Consider the following 23,606-nt stretch of genomic DNA (forward strand, 5'->3'; position numbering starts at 1 on the left):
TGATCTTCACTTGATCCAAAAATTTCAGTGACACATTCCCTTTAAGATGCAAATTCTACATAAATGTGCTCCTCATCTACCACTGTTTAAGCACAACTTTTAGGCTACACAACGAAATTTGTCATGCGACTATTTGGCGACATTTTTTAGAATGGCAGTCTATGGTGTTGCACTGTGACACGATAATGTTGAGCAACATGTCGCAGTGTAGTCGTGCCCTTTCGTTGCGCAAATGTCGTTGTGTAGCCGTACCCTTAGGCTTCCCTGTACCCGGCCTCCTGACTTTTTCAGACCCCTTTACTTGTGTCAGTGTTGGCCTGTTTCTTATGAGTAATTTAGAGGCAGAAGCTTATACTGCACATTTATGCCACTGGGAACAAGCATCTTTTCTATGTCTGTCTGCTGACAACAGTAAGGTTTAACTAAATATCTGTCCAGCTGTGGCATAACAGTATGGCCTCTTCCCACGAGTCTAAGACTCCAGAACAGATGCACACTGCCTGTAGTAACCAGTAAATGCCTCACTTGTCAAAAGTGAGTGTTTCGGACACTAAAAATATGGCCACCTTTGTTATGTTATGAGCAGGTGCTGAAATCACATGGCCAGCACTTAGCAGGTTAAGGTCACAGTCCACCTGAGGGTATGTTCACACAAAAAAATCTTCTGCACATTAAAAATTTGCCCGCTGGTCCTGTGTTGCTGCTCCTAACTCCACTAGCCTCAGTGCAGTGGTGGCCGGAGCACCAGCATGTGATATTTTTAACTGCTGTCTCCCTGTATTAGAAATCGTGAAAATTGCATTTCTGATCAGTTACGATATAACCAAATACAGTTGGTTATAGGGTCTGATAGGCCCCCAAAAAAGCTGTATGGATGGAACAAAAAAAAAAAACCCACGAACAGCAGCTCTGGAGTGCAAACTGCTGCTGGGAAATACTGAGCAACATCATGGATTAGGAGAGTGTGTGTGTGTGTGTGTGTGTGTGTGTAAAGTTTGTATAGTCCCCTGTGTAATAAAACAAAAACAAAACTGTATGTCATATGGAGCTGCAGTGCACCAATAAATGTGAAGTCATGCATTGTGATTTTTAAATTGGTCATTCCGCTGAAGTCAGTGTACGGCCTGTTCCCATAAAATGTTGTAGACCACACGACCACTCTTTTCTATGCAGAGGCATTCCGCAAAAAAGTATAGCATGAAGCCTACTTTTTTCCCCACTAGAAGCCTATGGACTGTGTATCCCACAGTATAACGTTATTGGAGGTATATGGTAGGGCTGCAGTAAACGATTATTTGAGAAATCGAGTATTCTGCCGATTATTTTTACGACCGAGTACTCTAATAAGAAAAAATAAATTGACTGTTTTTCTTTATAAAATCTTATCAGTCCCCAACACCCTTTGTTCCCCCCTGTGTGACCAGCCCAAGTGCATCAGTTCCCCCAGTGCCATCAGCTTCCCCCTGTGCCATCAGTTCCACTATCCCCCAGTGCCATCAGCTCCACTCCCCCTTGTGCCATATACAATCACTTATAGACTGTGCACATACACTGTATGTAATCACCTATAGACTGTGTATAATCCGCTATAGGCAGTGGACTTGTGGATTGCCCTTTATACCGGATGGTGTATACGGGCTCAGGGCAGCGTACACAGGGGACGCGGTACATCCTGGGCTGCAGCTACTCCCGGTTCCATCCATTTCCGGTCCACCAATATCCTGGATTTACCTGATGGTCTCTGCGGCCGGAAGTTGTTGTGACTCGGCCTCTGCTTCCCGGCAACAGTCTCCAGGCGACCAGCTTGCATGGGCCCGACTGCCAGAACTGCGCGTGCGCTCACAAGTCACGTGATAGTGCCTGAGGAGCCCCTATATCTGTTGTCTGAACTCCATGCACAGAAAGGACCTTGTGTGGTTTGAAGCCGTCTCCAGGTATAGGAGCGGGGTAATATATGATGGTATGTACTGTGAGGCTCATGGCCCTAGATTGAGGCTTCCAATATCACATGATGCTATGATGTCAGAAGGTCCTTACAGCGGATGAAGTTTACTGCTGTATCTAATCCTTTCCTGTGTTGCAGACCAGCGTGACACCACGGAGCCGGAGTAATAGCAAGTGCTTCACTCCCGCTCCATGGTCGCATGACGCAAACGAATCCTTGATGCAAAAAAATGTCATTGAGGGATTTTTTGTGTTGAATTACTCGATTGAATAGAGTACTCGTTGCAGCCCTAGTATATGGCGGTAGCTTATGCTGATGTATATGTCGAACAGACTGGAAATCATTTGACTTGTCTGTATGTGCACTCCACATCATGTATATTTTACTCTATAACATGGATGTCAAACTTATGGCCCTCCAGATGTTGCAAAACTACAACTCCCATCATTCCCTGATAGCTGTAGTATGCCCAGGCATGATGGGAGTTGTAGTTTTGCAACAGCTGGAGGGCCACGAGTTTGACATCCCTGCTCTATAACATTATCATTTTTATATTTTTTTCCCATTGGCAATGCAGAGGTCAGAGGAAACCTGGCCTGGGATTTGTCCTACATGAAATTTCCTGTTGTGGGCAATAGATGTGAAATGAAATCTCATAACGGAGATCTGGCAGCGGGCTTGGTTCTCTCGATTGCTTAACTGGATGTTTCTCGGCTTTCACTGTCAGGATGTAGAGGGAAGCTAGCGTAGTGAAATATTGGCAGTGCCAGTGGACCGCTCTGCGCCTACAAATAAAATGCCTCCTCCCACGGGAATTGTTTTGAACTCATTTTACTTCCAAATAGCAACAATTCTCCACACTGTGTTACACTAATTATTCCGGATGTGGAGGAAATCTCATTTTGGGCCTGGGGACAATTTTTCTTAACTCCTTCTGCATCTACCTGGACTTGTTTTACTCCTGGCACAACAGACTGTATTCAATTTGTTGAGTGGAGTGTTTTTTTTTTTTTTGTTTTTTTTTTACTGATTCATGAGCCGAGTAATCTTTGTTCAACCTCACTCTGACTGATTGACTTTTAGTGTGTAGTTTTAGATTATGGCTAGATGGCTGCTACTGACACATGGTAGCTTTCACCAATATTACACCATCCCTTGCCTAACTGCAGTAATCAAGGCTGTCTTACACAGGATTCACACGCACAGTTTTTGCTGGGAGTAAATTCAAATCTCCAAAAACTGCATGTGTCAGTCCAGCCTACAGACTATCCATGCAGTTTATCTCCAGAGCTGTCTAGCCTTGGGGGCCATTCACAGGAACGTATTTATGGGTCCACATCCGTTCCACAATTTTAGGAACGGATGCGGACCTATTCATTTCAATGGGGCCCCAAAAGTTGTGGACAGCACACTGTGTGCTGTCCACATCTGTACTCCCGTTCCGCGGCAAAAAGATAGAGCATGTCCTATTCTTGTACGCAATTGCATACAGAAATAGGCATTTCTACTATAGGACTGGCCGTGTGCATTCTACAAAATGCGGAACGCACATATGCCGATATCTGTGTTTTGTGGACTGCAAAACACAAAGTAAGGCTAAACCTAGAAATTAAATGCAAAAGTAAACCAGAAAATAAGTTGCCCCACTGTATTTTCTACACAATTCTAATGCAAACTGTAGAAAATCTGTAGAGAACTCAGGGGTCAATCTTCTGCTGATCTGTTTTATCTTTGGCTGGTGACTGGCTGTTCTACCGCACGCAGGACAGAGCATGGAGGCTCCTGCTGCAGTCAGTTATCTCACATCCAGACATGTGTCAGTGAGGTGGAGAAGGGAGGACATGGCTGGGAATAGTTCTTCATATATTTCTTAGTTGTAATTGTGATGTGAGCTTAAATATTTTCACAGGAACAGTAAAGATTAAGGCCTGTGGGGATGTGCTCGTGGTAGGCTACGGTAGCGGCGGCAGTATTGAGGCAATCATAGACAGTCTTTGTGATACACTGTGACTTTATTCACACCAACGGCATAACAGGCAATGTGCAGACCACACAGGTGCATATCCACATAGTGCATAGAACAAAAGTTCTTCCATAGAAAATAAACAGCAGGTTTGAGTCACCTTGTTTTGGACAGACCACAGCAGTTCTGCAGGCTTCTAGGCTATCTGCCTTTGTCTCCCTCAGGCCAGAGCCCCTTCGGCTCGTAGCACCACAGGTCCCAGGGCTATCCTTCAATGTGTGCTGCGCCCAGACTCTCCTTCACCAGCACTCACTCTGTCTGTGTAAATCTCCAGCACAGCAAGACACACCCCACCCCCATCATCAGCAGGCTGGGTTCTTTAAAGGCCCAGCTCCACCAAAAACCTGGGCTGGCCGTGGGGAACAGTAAGAACCGGCCCGGACACGCTGCGCCAGCAGCATTCGCCGCTGTAACCGCAATGATCCGGTTCTTACTCCACCGAGGCCAGGACCTCTGGTGGCACGTATCGTCCGTCCATTATTATTCCGGGGACTCTCCTACATATCCCCCCCCTTTGTTCACCCCTGAGGGCTTGAACATACCGTTCAAGCCTGAGGGGGTGAACACACGCACAGCAGTGTACCCGGGACAGGGCATCTGCGTTCCCCTGTAAGCGGCCGGCCCTGTGCTCAACAGTGAACTTAAAGTTCTGGAGGGACAAGAACCACCTGGTAACCCGAGCGCTCCCCTCCTTAGCCCGACTCATCCACTGGAGAGGGGAGTGGTCGGTCACCAGACGGAACCTTCTCCCCAGAAGGTAATATCTGAGAGACTCGAGTGCCCACTTGATGGCGAGGCACTCTCTCTCCACAATGCTATACCGGGTTTCTGCTGGGGTAAGCTTGCGGCTTAGAAAAACCACGGGGTGCTCTTCCCCGTTGAGCTCTTGGGAAAGCACAGCCCCTAGTCCTACTCCCGAGGCATCTGTTTGAACTACAAACTCCCGCTTGAAGTCGGGCGTTACCAGAACTGGGGACTCATATAGGGCCGACTTCAAACGGGAGAACGCCTCCTCCTCCTTCTCCCCCCAGCGAACCATCACCGACTTTCTACCCTTCAAGAGGCCGGTTAACGGGGCTGCCAAGGTGGCAAAATGGGGAATGAACCTCATGTAGTACCCAATCAGGCCCAAAAATGACCGTACTTGCTTGGACGTACGAGGCCTGGGCCAATTCCGGATTGCTTCAACTTTATTCACTTGGGGCCTAATGACTCCGCGTCCAATCACATACCCCAAATAGCGAGCTTCCTCTCGTCCCACCGAGCATTTTTTTGGGTTGGCAGTTAACCCCGCCTTCCTTAGAGAATCTATCACCGCCTGAAGTTTTGACAAATGACCCTCCCAGTCTGGGCTAAACACGACTATATCATCCAGATACGCGGAGGTATACTGGTGATGGGGCTTGAGGACGACATCCATCAGACGCTGGAACGTAGCCGGAGCGCCATGCAACCCAAAAGGCAACACCCTATACTGAAAAAGCCCCTCCGGGGTGACAAAGGCCGTCTTCTCCTTTGCCGCCTCCGTCAGAGGTACCTGCCAGTAGCCCTTCGTGAGATCTAGGATCGAAAAATACCGGGCTTTTCCCAGCTGCTCTATCAACTCGTCTACCCGAGGCATGGGATAGGCGTCAAATTTTGATACCTCATTCAATTTCCTAAAATCATTACAGAACCGTAATGAACCATCCGGTTTGGGAATAAGGACAATCGGGCTAGCCCACTCGCTCTTTGACTCTTCTATGACCCCTAGACGTAGCATCGATCTTACCTCCTGCGAAATGGCCTGTCGCCGAGCCTCCGGTACTCGGTATGGTCTTAGGCGGACTTTCACCCGGGGCTCGGTGACAATGTCATGCTCGATCAAGGTGGTACGTCCAGGAAGGTCAGAGAATACGTCCCTATTCCGACTAACAAATTCTTTCACCTCTTGTGCTTGTTTGGTCGACAGTCCGTCCCCTATCGTCACCCCAGCGGCGTTCTCCGGAACACCTGGTGACCCCGCGTCACTCCCTGACGTCCCGACAGAGGGCGGGCTGTCTGCAAACAAATTCTCTCTGTCTCTCCAAGGTTTTAGTAGATTCACATGATATACCTGTTCGGGCTTCTGCCTCCCTGGCTGGTATATCCTGTAATCAACTGGGCCCACCTTCTCCTTAACTTCATAGGGTCCTTGCCACCGGGCCAAGAATTTACTCTCGACCGTGGGCACAAGTACAAGAACTCGGTCCCCCGGGTGAAATGTCCTTACCCGGGCGGTTCGGTTATATACCCGACTCTGGGCCAGTTGTGCCGCTTCCATGTGCTCACGGACGATCGGCAACACGACCCCTATTCGGTCCTGCATTTTTCCTATGTGCTCTATCACACTTTTATGAGGCGTAGGCTGTTGCTCCCATGCTTCCTTAGCGATATCCAGTAGCCCACGGGGATGTCGCCCATATAACAACTCAAAGGGCGAGAACCCCGTGGACGCCTGGGGCACCTCCCGTACCGCAAACAAAACATAGGGCAACAGTAAGTCCCAATCCCTCCCGTCCTTAGCCATGACTCTTTTTAGCATGGACTTCAGGGTCTTATTAAACCGTTCTACTAACCCATCGGTTTGGGGATGGTAGACGGACGTGTGCAGGTGTTTAATATTTAATAGCTTACACAATTCCTTTGTTATTTTGGACATAAAGGGTGTCCCCTGGTCTGTCAGAATCTCCTTTGGTATCCCCACCCGGGCAAACATACTCATGAGCTCTTTAGCTATTACCTTGGCCGACGTATGGCGCAATGGGACCGCCTCCGGATAGCGAGTGGCATAGTCTATCACTACCAGAGATTGTGTTGGTGACCTCGGGCTGACTTAATAATGGGCCCTACAGATCCATGGCGATCCTTTCGAAGGGCACCTCTATAATGGGCATAGGTACCAGTGGACTGCGATACTGAGGTTGGGGGCTAGTCAGCTGACACACTGGACAGGACTGACAGAACCTCCGGACTTCCTCATATATCCCAGGCCAATAGAACCGTTGTAGAATTCGCTCCAGCGTTTTCTTAACCCCCAGATGACCACCCAACACATGCGCATGCGCTAAATCCAAGACCATTCGCCGGTAAGGCTGGGGCACCACCAGTTGTTCCACCACCTCCTGCCTCACCTTGTCTTCCCTATATAACAGGTCCTGGTTATAGGCCAGGTGAGGAAATACGGTATCGGCGCCGGGACGCTGGGCAACACCATTAACCACCGACACACCTTCTCTAGCCCGCAATAACGTCGAATCCTGGAGCTGTGCGGTCCCGAAGGTTTCTCGGGGTACCTCCAGATCCAGGATGGACGAACTTTCTACTGTCTCACCCGCCAATACTTCTAGGGGAAACCGGTCAGGGTTACACTCTACCTCCTCTACGGTGACCCCTACAGCTGGGGCCCCTGCCTCGGGGTCCTCGGGCTCGGGACCTGGACATTTTCCTTCCCCATAGGTAGGCAACCCGTTCCTCCACAAAGTCCAGAACAGGGGAAAGTCCCTCCCCAATATTGCGGCATAAGGGAGCCGTCTCCCCACCCCGACGACATGTGGTACCTCCTTTCCACACACTGCCAGGGTAACCTTAGTGGTGGGATACTCCCTGCGATCCCCATGTATACAGACAATGGTAAGGGTTCGCCTTTCTGGGAGTTTTTCCGTTACCAGCGACTCATGGACCAGAGTTACCAGGCTCCCAGAGTCCAGCAGGGCCTGCACGGAGTGTCCATTAACAACGACATCACACACCGGAGGGTTGTCCGCCGCCAGCAGGGGGTCAGCTATATACACCGGTTGGGCATAAAAAGAGGACCGGCGAGCGAACCCGCAGTCCATGGGTTCGGATGCCCTAGGGCAGTTGGATGCCACATGTCCCCAGTCCTGACAATGCCAACATCTGATCCTTGCAGCCTCCCTCCTCCCCAGGGTATTCCTCCCACGGACTGGAGATCCACTCCCCTCCTTATGTGGTGGGATCCCTTTTTCAGGATCCCGGGTCGGCAACGGGGGCTGACGTGACTTCGGTAGTACCGCTGAGTCCCGCCCCAAATCCTGAGTGGCCATATACCTCTCCACCAGGCTAACCAGTTGTTCCAGGTTGCCTGGATCGCCTTGTCCCACCCAGTGCTGTATGGCTCTCGGGAGGGTACGCACGAACCTGTCGACCACGACCCTTTCAACCATCTGAGAAGGGCTCAATATTTCAGGCTGAAGCCATTTTTTTACTAGGTGAAGTAAGTCATAGGCTTGTGACCGGGCGGGTCGGGACTCGGCAAACACCCACTGATACACCCTGTGCGCTCGCACATAGGTGTTTACCCCCAACCTGGCCAACACCTCAGCTTTTAGCCTCTCATAGTCCTTGGCCTCATCGCAGCTGAGGTCAAAATAGGCCTTTTGTGCGTCCCCCACCAGAAAAGGCGCCACCACCTCGGCCCACTGCTCCAACGGCAGCCTTTCTTGCTCCGCTGTTCTTTCGAATACCATCAGGAATGCCTCTATATCATCTCCCGGACCCATTTTCCTCAGGGCGGATCGGACTTTGTCCCTGGCGGTAGACACAGTCGGGGTTGTCGCAGTTGAAACTCCTTGCAGGGATGTTCGCACCGACTCTTGCATGGCTACCAGCTGCTGCATTAGGAGATTGTTTGTTTGTTTGCTGCTGTGCACACATAGCCTCCTCATGTCTTTTTTGCTGTAGCTCATTACTTTCCCTCTGAGCCTGCAATGCCTGTTGCTGCTGTACATTACTCTGAATCAGGTGCTTAATGGCCTCCTCCATCTTGTCAGGAACCATAAAACTTGCAGGCCTGATATATGACATGCAGTCCACAGGCCTCAGGCCTGCCTCACTGCAGGAATGCCCGCTCCAAGCCACCAATTGTGGGGATGTGCTCGTGGTAGGCTACGGTAGCGGCGGCAGTATTGAGGCAATCATAGACAGTCTTTGTGATACACTGTGACTTTATTCACACCAACGGCATAACAGGCAATGTGCAGACCACACAGGTGCATATCCACATAGTGCATAGAACAAAAGTTCTTCCATAGAAAATAAACAGCAGGTTTGAGTCACCTTGTTTTGGACAGACCACAGCAGTTCTGCAGGCTTCTAGGCTATCTGCCTTTGTCTCCCTCAGGCCAGAGCCCCTTCGGCTCGTAGCACCACAGGTCCCAGGGCTATCCTTCAATAGCACTCACTCTGTCTGTGTAAATCTCCAGCACAGCAAGACACACCCCACCCCCATCATCAGCAGGCTGGGTTCTTTAAAGGCCCAGCTCCACCAAAAACCTGGGCTGGCCGTGGGGAACAGTAAGAACCGGCCCGGACACGCTGCGCCAGCAGCATTCGCCGCTGTAACCGCAATGATCCGGTTCTTACTCCACCGAGGCCAGGACCTCTGGTGGCACGTATCGTCCGTCCATTATTATTCCGGGGACTCTCCTACAGGCCCCATTCATTTTTTTTTTGGTCCGCATCCAATTCACTATTTTTGTGGATAGGATGTTGACCCATGTCCACATCCGTATGCCACGCAAAAAAGATAGAACATGTCCCATTCTTGTCCGTTATGCGGACAAGGATAGGCAGTGTTACAACAGATCCACAGAAAAAACTGATGCAACATGGATGTCATCCATATTTTTTGCAGATCCGTGTTTTGCGGATCTGCCAAAAACATAGTCGTGTGAAAAAAATACGTTTGTGTGAGTTTTTTAGTGCATTTTTTTTTTCAGTTTAGTGTTATTTTTAATAAGCGAACATCCACTCTGAGCAACCCCTGTCCATATGGACCTTGGGTATATGGATGTGGTTTGTTATTTAGGGTTTGTTCCCCCGTCCTACCAATTATCCAATCCCAGGCATGGATTCTAGCTGTTCTGTAGTTTGTACAAATTTTTTATACCTAATCATTCATACCAGTTGTAAGTGACCTTTTCAGAATTTGTTTTAATGTACTTAGCAATAGTCCGCCTTTAAAAATGTTAGTGTCAGCAAGAAGCTCAGCATGTTTCTACCTATGCTATGTCTTAACCCATATTTGCAGATTTATGTCACCCTTGAGAAGAGGACAACCATAGGACTGATTTTTACAGTTGATGTTTTTTTATAAAATATACAGTACAGACCAAAAGTTTGGACACACCTTCTCATTCAAATAGTTTTCTTAATTTTGATGACTATGAGAATTGTAGATTCACACTGAAGGCATCAAAACTATGAATTAACACATGTGGAATTATATACATAACACTAAAGTGTGAAACAACTGAAAATATGTCATATGCTAGGTTCTTTAAAGTAGCCACCTTTTGCTTTGATTACTGCTTTGCACACTCTTGGCATTCTCTTGATGAGCTTCAAGAGGTGGTCACCTGAAATGGTCTTCCAACAGTCTTGAAGGAGTTCCCAGAGATGCTTAGCACTTGTTGGCCCTTTTGCCTTCACTCTGCGGTCCAGCTCACACCAAACCATCTCGATTGGGTTCAGGTCCGGTGACTGTGGAGGCCAGGTCATCTGGCGCAGCACCCCATCACTCTCCTTCATGGTCAAATAGCCCTTACACAGCCTGGAGGTGTGTTCTGGGGTCATTGTCCTGTTGAAAAATAAATGATGGTCCAACTAAACGCAAACCGAATGGAATAGCATGCCACTGCAAGATGCTGTGGTAGCCATGCTGGTTCAGTATGCCTTCAATTTTGAATAAATCCCCAACAGTATCACCAGCAAAGCACCCCCACACCATCACACCTCTTCCATGCTTCACGGTGGGAACCAGGCATGTAGAGTCCATCCGTTCACCTGTTCTGCGTCGCACAAAGACACGGTGGTTGGAACCAAAGATCTCAAATTTGGACTCATCAGACCAAAGCACAGATTTCCACTGGTCTAATGTCCAATCCTTGTGTTCTTTAGCCCAAACAAGTCTCTTCTGCTTGTTGCCCGTCCTTAGCAGTGGTTTCCTAGCAGATATTCTACCATGAAGGCCTGATTCACACAGTCTCCTCTTAACAGTTGTTCTAGAGATGTGTCTGCTGCTAGAACTCTGTGTGGCATTTACCTGGTCTCTAATCTGAGCTGCTGTTAACCTGCGATTTCTGAGGCTGGTGACTCGGATGAACTTATCCTCCGCAGCAGAGGTGACTCTTGGTCTTCCTTTCCTGGGGCTGTCCGCATGTGAGCCAGTTTCTTTGTAGCACTTGATGGTTTTTGTGACTGCACTTGGGGACACTTTCAAAGTTTTCCCAATTTTTCGGACTGACTGACCTTCATTTCTTAAAGTAATGATGGCCACTTGTTTTTCTTTACTTAGCTGTTTTTTTCTTGCCATAATACAAATTCTAACAGTCTATTCAGTAGGACTATCAGCTGTGTATCCACCTGACTTCTCTACAATGCAACTGATGGTCCCAACTATTTATAAGGCAAGAAATCCCACTTATTAAACCTGACAGGGCACACCTGTGAAGTGAAAACCATTTCAGGTGACTACCTCTTGAAGCTCATCAAGAGAATGCCAAGAGTGTGCAAAGCAGTAATCAAAGCAAAAGGTGGCTACTTTGAAGAACCTAGAATATGACATATTTTCAGTTGTTTCACATTTTTTTATGTAAATAATTCCACATGTGTTAATTCATAGTTTTGATGCCTTCAGTGTAAATCTACAATTTTCAGAGTCATGAAAATAAAGAAAACTCTTTGAATGAGAAGGTGTGTCCAAACTTTTGGTCTGTACTGTATGAGGCGATAGTAGACATCCACCAGGTTCCCCACCATAAACTGGGGGCTATAAAAAGACATTTTTAACCCTGTACGTGGGTCAAAGGATGAGTGCTTAGAACATCTGTGTAATACTTGGTTTGTGAACAGATGACAAAAGCTGCTCCTCTCTACTAATAGCACTCGAGCTATATCCGATAGCTCAGATTCATCAGACAGGGCATATAGGCTCAACGCGTTTCTTCTGGTTCAGAATCATCAAGAGAAAGTAAATCTTCCTATAAATGCATAGTTATGCTGAGCTGCAGCGGTCCCAACAGCATGGTGACAGCCTCCACCGCTAGTTCGGCCGTGAAGTGGCGGCCAAAAATGCTACTTTATAAAGGGGGAATCCCTCCCCCCTGCATGACTCAGGAATCCTAGAGCGGACCAATAGCTGACCGGGGGTTAGCTCCTGTCATCGCGATCGTCTTCGCTGGATAGAGAATGCCAGCGTCAGGAATTAAATAGGTAAAGGTAAAGGACTAAATGACCAAGGGAAACAGACGGGGAAGGTAATGTGGCACTGAAGGTAGTGCGCTGTATAAACCAGTCACATGAGACATATAGCAATATAGAGCCAGACATGGGTGTGCCACACGAGCAGAGATGCCAGGAGGGGGTAGCAAAGGGGGTACATAAAAATGCCAGAAGATATATTATTGTGCCACCAAGCCACAGTATTACATGGCGTCGTAGCATGTGGCTGAACCATTTCTCTATTATCCGGCCTTAAGTGAGATGGAACTAGGAGGTGAAAAACTGCAAGCATGTACTCCCTGAAAGGTGACAACGTGCAAGCATTTGTTCAAATCGGTCAATAAAGCTGACATACAAAATATAGTCATTAAGTCTATGAGGCCGCAATGTTCCCAATTTAAAGGTCCGTTGGGCCTCCTTCTGTAGGACTTGTTGATCCAAATGGCCCCCACGGGGGAAGGGGCGTACCTCCTCAATCCCCTGAAATCGTATGGCCTGTATGACGCCTAAATGTCGAGTGTTGACATGAGGGGCCACAGGAGTGTCATTGTTATTGCGGATGTCATTAAGATGTTCTCCTATACGATGTCCAAACTCTCGAATCGTCATCTCCACGTACTGTGTACCGCTGATACATGTAATCAGGTATACCAGCCCGGAAGATCTACAATTAATGAAAGTATGGATAGTATATGACAGACACAGTTACCAACGTCGGGAGCCATCTGCAAAATCCCCCAATGCTTACGGAGGATCTCCAGTATAGGACCATTTGCCGCATCAAAGGTGGCCATTAACCGAACCTGTCCCTGAGCATCCTCCCTCACACGAAGGTTGAGGAGTGATCCACGGGCACACGATAGCAAATGTTGAAGAAAGCAAAAGCTGAAGAAAGTACCTTACGGGGATAACCTCTATTAATGAATCGGTCTGGTCATCAGCTTTAGGCCTCATGCACACGACAGTATTTTTTCACTGTCCGCAAAACGGCTTTCCGTTGGTCCGTGATCCGTGACCGTTTTTTCATCCGTGGGTCTTCCTTGGCCTGGCCGTGCGGAGCCAAACGGATCCGTCCTGAATTACAATGCAAGTCAATGGGGACGGATCCGTTTGACATTGACACAATAAGGTGCAATTGCAAACGGATCCGTCCCCCATTGACTTTCAATGTAAAGTCTGGAGTCCCTTTATACCATCTGATCGGAGTTTTCTCCAATCCGATGGTATATTTTAACTTGAAGCGTCCCCATCACCATGGGAACGCCTCTATGTTAGAATATACTGTCGGATATGAGTTACATCGTGAAAACTCATATCCGACAGTATATTCTAACACAGAGGCGTTCCCATGGTGATGGGGATGCTTCTAGTTAGAATATACTACAAACTGTGTAAATGACTGCCCCCTGGCAGCACCCGATCTCTTACAGGGGGCCGTGATCAGCACAATTAACCCCTCATTTTTTTGACGGACAGGATACACGGATCACGGTCTCGGCTGCAAAACAAAGCATTTTCCGATTTTTCCACGGACCCATTGAAAGTCAATGGGTCCGCGAAAAAAAACGGAAAACAGCACAACGGCCACGGATGCACACAACGGTCGTGTGCATGAGGCCTTAACCTGGAAATCTGAAAGGGATAAACAGTTACGGCACACTCGAAGAAATTGTCCCTTCGTTATAGCCTCTTTCAGCAGATAAGGGCGCCAACTCTCCCAATGTAGTAGTGTATATGTTGCCGTGTTTTTACAGTACAGCCTCGTATGTATCCTACCGTCTTCCGCCTTTACAATGGTCAGATCAAGAAACGAGATCTTGGTAGAGTTAATGTCCGAGGTAATGAAAAAAGGCTATAGTTGTGAAGGGCCTGCACAAATTCATTGAACTCCTGTACAGTCCCATTCCCAGATTAACAGCACATCTTCGATGTATCTAGCCCACATCATGATGTGACCTGACCTGTTCATCTCATCTCCCAAATGCTGTCTCCCTCTAACACCAGCCCAGATACAAGTTGGCATAAGATGGCGCGCATGGGCTACCCATGGCCACGCCCCTGAGCTGGTGGTAGACGCGCTAATTAAACAGGAAGACGTTACGGTGTAGGATGAAATAAAGCAGTCTGACTACAAATTCATTATGCAGGCATATTCACTGCCTCGTTCTTGTAAAAAGTACTGTACAGACCTACACCTCACCTCATGCTTCAAAAGCGGAGTTCAAAATATATTTAAGTTCTTTAGAATACTGCTCAGTTAGATTAGAGGGGAGAATATTATAACAGTCCTTATTGTTAAGAATATCCATACACATCTTAACATATTGTTCCTGGTCTAGTGGCACAATATTCCCCCCCTTATCAGCAGGCTTTATAACGATAATGTCATCGCTCTCAAGGGATAAAAGGCCCTCAAGTTCCTGCTTAGTAAGGTTATTAGTGCCCCACCTTTGTCCCTCAAGTGGTGCAGCAGCCGGTGCCATGGATTATCATGTTTTAGTATTTTTTTTAGGTTTTAAATACGTATATCTGGGGCACGTTTCTGCTAGAAATTTGCATCATAGAACATCTGTCTAACCTGCTTGGTTTGTAGTCGTCACAGTTCACTAATCTGTGATTTGCTATAAACAGCCATTAGGATTATGAAATGCATTTATATGATAACAGCGCTGTTATGTTTTCACCGTATTTATGTTCCTAGTGACGATGATGAAAAATTTTCCATTTCACAATGTTGTGCAGTCATTTCTGGAATTGTCGAACGTCTCCACCGTAACAGATGTCCAACATAAATATCTTACAAGACTTGTATTTCTCACTTGTTTTCAGGACAGTTTAAATTGCTGGAGCAAGACCGGGATATTAAGGAGCCAGTGCAGTATTTTAACAGTGTGGAGGAGGTGGCTAAAGCATTTCCTGAGCGGGTCTACGTCATGGAGGAAATAACATTCAACGTCAAGGTAGCGAGGACAAATATTTATCACTACTGTAATGGTTAAGTGGAGACGACTCTTTGTTACGTCCTGTAATGGAATCATGTACCGTGTAAATGTTGGATAGATCGGAAGTCAGTTTTAGCCTTGCGGCTTTTTCATATTACATTTTTTAGCTTACATTTACATACCAGCCTTTTATTGGCAGATGAAGGACAAACATGGTAGCCTGTGGGTGACAGGTGCCACCGTATTGCATCTGTCAGAGGCATCCATTACATAATGATCTTAGGTTTTCATGCCATGTCCATTAAAAGGGTTTTCTGAGATTTTTGAACTGGCAGCTTATCTGGCCAGGTCATGTAACCAATGAATGTGACGTCACATGACCTTGGGAAAGCTGCAAAAAGGCCACGGCGCAACTGCAAACGCCGGTGCCTTCCCAAACAGTTGATCGTCTGGGGTCCTGGGTGTCAAACTCCCACCCATCAGATACTGAAGATCTATCAGGAGGATACGAAATCGGTTCAAAAATCTTAGAAAACCCTCTGGGTAAGTGATGTGTTAAACCAATGCCTGGCATCCATTTAAAGAAAATGTAATAAAAAGCTATTGAAAAGCTTATGACCTATCTATTATAGTATATGGGATATGGATGCTACCATTATGCATCCATCACAACCTCCATTTAACCCCTTAAGGACACAGGGCGTACAGGTACGCCCTTGTGCCCTGGTACTTAAGGACACAGGGCGTACATGTACGCCCTGTGCATTTTCGATCACTGCCGTGCGGCTGGCAGTGATCGGAACCCGGCGCCTGCTCCCCTCACTGAGCAGGCACCTAGGCTAAATGCGCGGGGGGGTCCCGTGACCCCCCCATGTCGGCGATCGCGGCAAACCGCAGGTCAATTCAGACCTGCGGTTTGCTGCGATTTCTGCAGTTTCTGATCCCCGCGGTCCCTGACCGCGGGGATCAGAAACTTTAGGATTAAAAATTGTTTCCTGTATCCCTCCCCCCTGCACCCCTGAGTTGTTCGAGCACGGTGGGAGGTGCAGGGGGAGGGTTGCGGGCGGTGCGGGCGGTGCGGGAGGCGGGCGGTGCGGTAGGCGGGATCGCGATCCCCCGCCCGCCTCCCATTGCGTAATCGTTGGCGTCTAGTGGGTATACCAGGGTGCCAGCACATTGCTGGCACCCTGGTATAAACGGCTGACATCGGTGATGCGATGTCAGCCGTTTAACCCTTTCCATACAGCGGTCCGTACGGACCGCTGTATGGAAACGGTTAACAGTAAGAGGGAGCTCCCTCCCTCTCCGATCGGGGGGCTGCTGTGCCTTTGCAGTCCCCCGAATGGAGAGGGAGAGAGCTTCCAGGCAGCCCCCCCAAGCCCCGTCCTTACCCTTCCCCGTCTGCGCAGTTCTGGCCACTACTGAGCAGACGGGGAAGGTTCCCATGGCAACAGGACGCCTTCTCAGGCGTCCTGCTGTCCATGGTGCTGAACAGATCTGTGCTGAAAGCATAGATCTGTTCAGTGTAAGTAAAATACAGTGCAGTACTATATATATTGTACTGTACTGTATTATGCAGACATCAGACCCACTGGATCTTCAAGAACCAAGTGGGTCTGGGTCAAAAAAAAAGTGAAAAAAGTGAAAAATAAAGTAAAAATCAAAAAACACATTTATCACTGATTAAAAATGAAAAAAATAAAATTCCCTACACATGTTTGGTATCGCCGCGTCCGTAACGACCTGATCTATAAAACGGTAATGTTACTTTACCCGAACGGTGAACGCCATAAAAATAAAAAATTAAAAACTATGATGAAATTGGAATTTTGCCCACCTTACTTCCCAAAAAAGGTAATAAAAGTGATCAAAAAAGTCGCATCTACGCCAAAATTGTAACAATCAAACCGTTATCTCATCCCGCAAAAATCATACCCTACCCATGATAATCGCCCAAAAACTGAAAAAGTTATGGCTCTTAGACTATGGAAACACTAAAACATGATTTCTTTTGTTTCAAAAATGAAATCATTGTATAAAACTTACATAAATAAAAAAAAAGTATACATATTAGGTATCGCCGCGTCCGTATTGACCGGCTCTATAAAAATATCACATGACCTAACCCCTCAGATGACCACCGTAAAAAAATAAAAATAAAAACGGTGTAAAAAAAGCCATTTTTTGTCATCTTCCGTCACAAAAAGTGTAATAGCAAGCAATCAAAAAGTCATGTGCACCCCAAAATAGTGCCAATCAAACCGTCATCTCATCCCACAAAAAATGAGACCCTGCATAAGATAATCGCCCAAAAATTTAAAAAACTATGGCTCTTAGACTATGGAGACACTAAAACATTTTTTTTGTTTTAAAAATGAAATAATTGTGTAAAACGTACATAAAAAAAAAAATTGGATACATATTGGGTATCACCGCGTCCGTGACAACCTGCTCTATAAAATTACCACATGATCTAACCTGTCAGATGAATGGTGTAAATAACAAAAAAAAAAACGGTGCCAAAAAAGCAATTTCTTGTTACCTTGCCGCACAAAAAGTGTAATATAGAGCAACCAAAAATCACATGTACCCTAAACTTGTACCAACAAAACTGCCACCTTATCCCGTAGTTTCTAAAATGGGGTCACTTTTTTGGAGTTTCTACTCTAGGGGTGCATCAGGGGGCTTCAAATGGGACATGGTGTCAAAAAAAACAGTCCAGCAAAATCTGCCTTCCAAAAACCGTATGGCATTCCTTTCCTTCTGCGCCCTGCCGTGTGACCGTACAGCGGTTTACGACCACATATGGGGTGTTTCTGTAAACTACAGAATTAGGGCCATGAATAATGAGTTTTGTTTGGCTGTTAACCCTTGCTTTGTAACTGGAAAAAAAAATATTAAAATGGAAAATCTGCCAAAAAAGTGAAATTTTGAAATTGTATCTCTATTTTCCATTAAATCTTGTGCAACACCTAAAGGGTTAACAAAGTTTGTAAAATCAGTTTTGTATACCTTGAGGGGTGTAGTTTCTTAGATGGGGTCACTTTTTGGAGTTTCTACTCTAGGGGTGCATCAGGGGGCTTCAAATGGGACATGGTGTCAAAAAAACCAGTCCAGCAAAATCTGCCTTCCAAAAACCGTATGGCATTCCTTTCCTTCTGCGCCCTGCCGTGTGACCGTACAGCGGTTTACGACCACATATGGGGTGTTTCTGTAAACTACAGAATTAGGGCCATGAATAATGAGTTTTGTTTGGCTGTTAACCCTTGCTTTGTAACTGGAAAAAAAAATATTAAAATGGAAAATCTGCCAAAAAAGTGAAATTTTGAAATTGTATCTCTATTTTCCATTAAATCTTGTGCAACACCTAAAGGGTTAACAAAGTTTGTAAAATCAGTTTTGTATACCTTGAGGGGTGTAGTTTCTTAGATGGGGTCACTTTTTTGGAGTTTCTACTCTAGGGGTGCATCAGGGGGGCTTCAAATGGGACATGGTGTCAAAAAAACTGTCCAGCAAAACATGCCTTCCAAAAACCAAACGGCGCACCTTTCACTCTACGCCCCGCTGTGTGGCCGTACAGTAGTTTACGGCCACATATGGCGTGTTTCTGTAAACGGCAGAGTCAGGGCAATAAAGATACAGTCTTGTTTGGCTGTTAACCCTTGCTTTGTTAGTGGAAAAAATGGGTTAAAATGGAAATCTAGGCAAAAAAATGAAATTCTCAAATTTCATCCCCATTTGCCAATAACTCTTGTGCAACACCTAAAGGGTTAACAAAGTTTGTAAAATCAGTTTTGAATACCTTGAGGGGTGTGGTTTCTTAGATGGGGTCACTTTTATGGAGTTTCTACTCTAGGGGTGCATCAGGGGGCTTCAAATGGGACATGGTGTCAAAAAACCAGTCCAGCAAAACCTGCCTTCCAAAAACCAAACGGCGCACCTTTCACTCTACGCCCCGCTGTGTGGCCGTACAGTAGTTTACGGCCACATATGGCGTGTTTCTGTAAACGGCAGAGTCAGGGCAATAAAGATACAGTCTTGTTTGGCTGTTAACCCTTGCTTTGTTAGTGGAAAAAATTGGTTAAAATGGAAAATTAGGCAATAAAATGAAATTCTCAAATTTCATCCCCATTTGCCAATAACTCTTGTGCAACACCTAAAGGGTTAACGACGTATGTAAAATCAGTTTTGAATACCTTGAGGGGTGTAGTTTATAGAATGGGGTCATTTTTGGGTGGTTTCTATTATGTAAGCCTCGCAAAGTGACTTCAGAGCTGTAGTGGTCCCTAAAAATTGGGTTTTTGTAAATTTCTGAAAAATTTCAAGATTTGCTTCTAAACTTCTAAGCCTTGTAACATCCCCAAAAAATAAAATATCATTCCCAAAATGCTGCAAACATGAAGTAGACATATGGGGAATGTAAAGTCATCACAATTTTTAAGGGTATTACTATGTATTACAGAAGTAGAGAAACTGAAACTTTGAAATTTGCTAATTTTTCCCAATTTTTGGTAAATTTGACATTTTTTTATGCAAAAAAAAATATTTTTTTTAACTTTATTTCACCAGTGTCATGAAGTACAATATGTGACGAAAAAACAATCTCAGAATGGCCTGGATAAGTCAAAGCGTTTTAAAGTTATCATCACTTAAAGTGACACTGGTCAGATTTTCAAAAAATGGCCTGGTCCTAAGGTGTAAAAAGGCTGTGTCCCTAAGGGGTTAAGGCTATATTCACATGACCATTTTCAGAACAATTTAAGAGGATTCCCATTTCAGACAATGGGGGCATAACGCTAGGATATGCCCTCATTGTCTGATAGTTGCGGGTCCCAGAGGATCTCATAAATGCAGCCAAAAACAAAGCTGGCAAAGTGGTGGCCGGCAGTGTTGGGTCCGGCCACCACCAAGTTCCTATTGACCCAACGAAAATAGCTGAGCGTGCCACACACCGAGCTAGCGCAGTCACCGCTTCCATTCACTTCTATAGGATCAGCGAAAATAGCCGAACCAGTGCTCGGCTATTTTCGGTCGCCCCGTAGAAATGAATGGGGGGCAGCCGTGCATGCGTGGTGCGTCCTCCTTCACTTTGCCGGCTGCCTTTTACGCTATAGGTGCAGGTTCCACCTCTGGGACCCACACCTATCAAACAGTGGGGGTATAACCTATTGATAAGCCCTCACTGTTTTAGATGGTGAAAACCCCTTTAAGTCTGTGGGTGTATTCACATGTCTATTTTAACAGAGTGTAACTACCGGCCGTCAAAAAATAGGACATCCTATTTTTGTCGGCCTAATGCACCACATAGTAATGGGCCCTTTCTACAGAATGGAATGTGTCTGACAGCCGTTAAAAATTGGCACAGAAATCCCCTCCTATGCTGTAGAAGCAATAAAAATTGGCGCCTGGGTAATCATGTGGCCTTCGTGTGGATGCTTTCATGTTGTTGGAGGGGGGGGGGGCGGAGAGCCAGTAAAAGCCAGTGTTTTAAAAGAGATGGTGAAAAGGCCACTAAGAACAGGTAGATGCCTGGAAAATGGATGGAAAAAAAAATTGACACAGATAAAAAAAAAATGGCCATGAAAAACTGGCAGTTTAACTTTTTTTAGAGTTGTTTTTTTATTTCTTCACTGTGAATATAGCCTTATGTTTGGTAGATTTTCCCTGATGTGAACAGGGCCTTATTGGCATTGTTTGATGTGACTAATCAGCAAAGCACCCAAGATATCTTCCTTGAATGGGATTGGGAACAAGCAAACTGTCATAGCAGCGTAAAGATCTACCATGATTCGATCATTATTAGCATGCTACTGCTATAGCTATTAAGTGATTCTCATATAGGTGATTGATTAAAGGTTTTATGCCTTAAAGAGGTCGTTTGAGACTCAATAAATTTCGCCTGAGATGGTTTAATAGCAAAAAAACAAACAAAAGGAACCACACAACTTTTCAAGTATCCTGAATCCAGCGCCGTGGCTCCCGTCCCTGCCAGACCCAAAGTGATGTTGTACTGGTAACACGCATGTGAGCACTGACGACCCATTAATGACCCCAAATCCCTGTCCCCAGGCACAGTTTTGGCCAACTGTGTGCAACACCCACATGATAGAAATACTGAACAAATATATATTTTGCTAGCAGAAGGACCCGGCTTCGCACAGGTACATTTAATCTATTTTATTTGTTTCTGTATGTCGTTAAAAGTTATCGACCGTAACAGTGACCTCTACAGCACCCCGCTCCTTTAACAGTGAACTCCACAGTCCCCCACCCCTTCGGACCGCCTAACGGGGTGGGGGACCGCCTAACGGACCGCCTAACGCAGATGTGCGGTCCGGAGGCGGCAGCCCTGCGCTCAACGACGCATATACGCGTCATCTCGCGAGGGCCAGGATTTCCTGTGAACGCGCGCACACAGACGCGCGCGCTCACAGGAACGGAAGGTAAGCGAGTGGATCTCCAGCCTGCCAGCGGCGATCGCTCGCTGGCAGGCTGGAGATCCAAATTTTTTAACCGCTAACAGGTATATTAGATGCTGTTTTGATAACAGCGTCTAATATACCTGCTACCTGGTCCTCTGGTGGTCCCTTTTGTTAGGATCGACCACCAGAGGACTCAGGTAGCTCAGTACAGTCGCACCAAACACCACACTACACTACACCCCCCCCCGTCACTTATTAACCCCTTATAAACCCCTGATCACCCATGATCACCCCATATAAACTCCCTGATCACCCCCCTGTCATTGATCACCCCCCTGTCAGGCTCCGTTCAGACGTCCGTATGATTTTTACGGATCCACGGATACATGGATCGGATCCGCAAAACACATGCGGACGTCTGAATGGAGCCTTACAGGGGGAGTGATCAATGACAGGCGGGTGATCACCCATATACACTCCCTGATCACCCCCTGTCATTGATCACCCCCTGTCATTGATCACCCCCCTGTAAGGCTCCATTCAGACGTCCGTATGATTTTTACGGATACATGGATCGGATCCGCAAAACACATGCGGACGTCTGAATGGAGCCTTACAGGGGGGTGATCAATGACAGGCGGGTGATCACCCATATACACTCCCTGATCACCCCCTGTCATTGATCACCCGCCTGTCATTGATCACCCCCCTGTAAGGCTCCATTCAGACGTCCGCATGTGTTTTGCGGATCCGATCCATGTATCCATGGATCCGTAAAAATCATACGGACGTCTGAATGGAGCCTTACAGGGGGGGTGATCAGTGACAGGGGGGTGATCACCCTGATCACCCCGTCATTGATAACCCCCCTGTAAGGCTCCATTCAGACTTCCGCATGTGTTTTGCGGATCCGATCCATGTATCCATGTATCCGTAAAAATCATACGGACGTCTGAATGGAGCCTTACAGGGGGGGGGTGATCAGTGACAGGGGGGTGATCACCCATATAGACTCCCTGATCACCCCCGTCACTGATCACCCCCCCTGTAAAAATATCTTGGTCAAATGCCAACTTTGTATAAAAAAAATTGGAAAAGTTGTATTTTGCCAAGATATTTCTCTCACCCAGCATGGGTATATGTAAAATGACACCCCAAAACACATTCCCCAACTTCTCCTGAGTACGGCGATACCAGATGTGTGACACTTTTTTGCTGCCAAGGTGGGCAAAGGGGCACATATTCCACATTTTTTACACATTTTGATTGCAAAGTTCTTCTCACACATTTGGGCCCCTATATTGCCAGGGCAGTATAACTACCCCACAAGTGACCCCATTTTGGAAAGAAGACACCCCAAGGTATTCCGTGAGGGGCATGGCGAGTTCCTAGAATTTTTTATTTTTTGTCGCAAGTTAGTGGAATATGAGAATTTGTAAGAACAAAATAAAAATAAAAAATCATCATCATTTTCCGCTAACTTGTGACAAAAAATAAAAAGTTCTATGAACTCACTATGCCCATCAGCGAATACCTTAGGGTGTCTACTTTCCGAAATGGGGTCATTTGTGGGGTTTTTCTACTGTTTGGGCATTGTAGAACCTCAGGAAACATGACAGGTGCTCAGAAAGTCAGAGCTGCTTCAAAAAGCGGAAATTCACATTTTTGTACCATAGTTTGTAAACGCTATAACTTTTACCCAAGCTGAAAGTGAAAAATGTCATTTTTTGGCAAAAAAATTGTTACATTTCGATTAATAACAAAAAAAGTAAAATGTCAGCAGCAATAAAATACCACCAAATGAAAGCTCTATTAGTGAGAAGAAAAGGAGGTAAAATTCATTTGGGTGGTAAGTTGCATGACCGAGCGATAAACGGTGAAAGTAGTGTAGTGCCGAAGTGTAAAAAGTGCTCTGGTCATGAAGGGGGTTTCAGCTAGCGGGGCTGAAGTGGTTAAAATGGGACCTCCACAGCAGCCTATCCCCTTAACTTTGACCTTCACAGCAGCCTGCC

General features: G+C 46.3%; 1 protein-coding gene across 1 annotated transcript in view; it reads left to right on the forward strand.

The window, feature by feature from the left end:
* The window catches only part of GAREM1 (GRB2 associated regulator of MAPK1 subtype 1), a 157,271-nt gene that overhangs the window by 82,172 nt on the left and 51,493 nt on the right, over nucleotides 1–23,606 (forward strand). The window contains exon 3 of the mRNA XM_044294980.1: nucleotides 15,060–15,190. Within this exon, the coding sequence (XP_044150915.1) occupies nucleotides 15,060–15,190 (131 nt within the window). The remainder of the gene's footprint in view (nucleotides 1–15,059; nucleotides 15,191–23,606) is intronic.

This window comes from Bufo gargarizans, chromosome 5, assembly GCF_014858855.1.
Source record: "Bufo gargarizans isolate SCDJY-AF-19 chromosome 5, ASM1485885v1, whole genome shotgun sequence".
Lineage (NCBI taxonomy): Eukaryota > Metazoa > Chordata > Amphibia > Anura > Bufonidae > Bufo > Bufo gargarizans.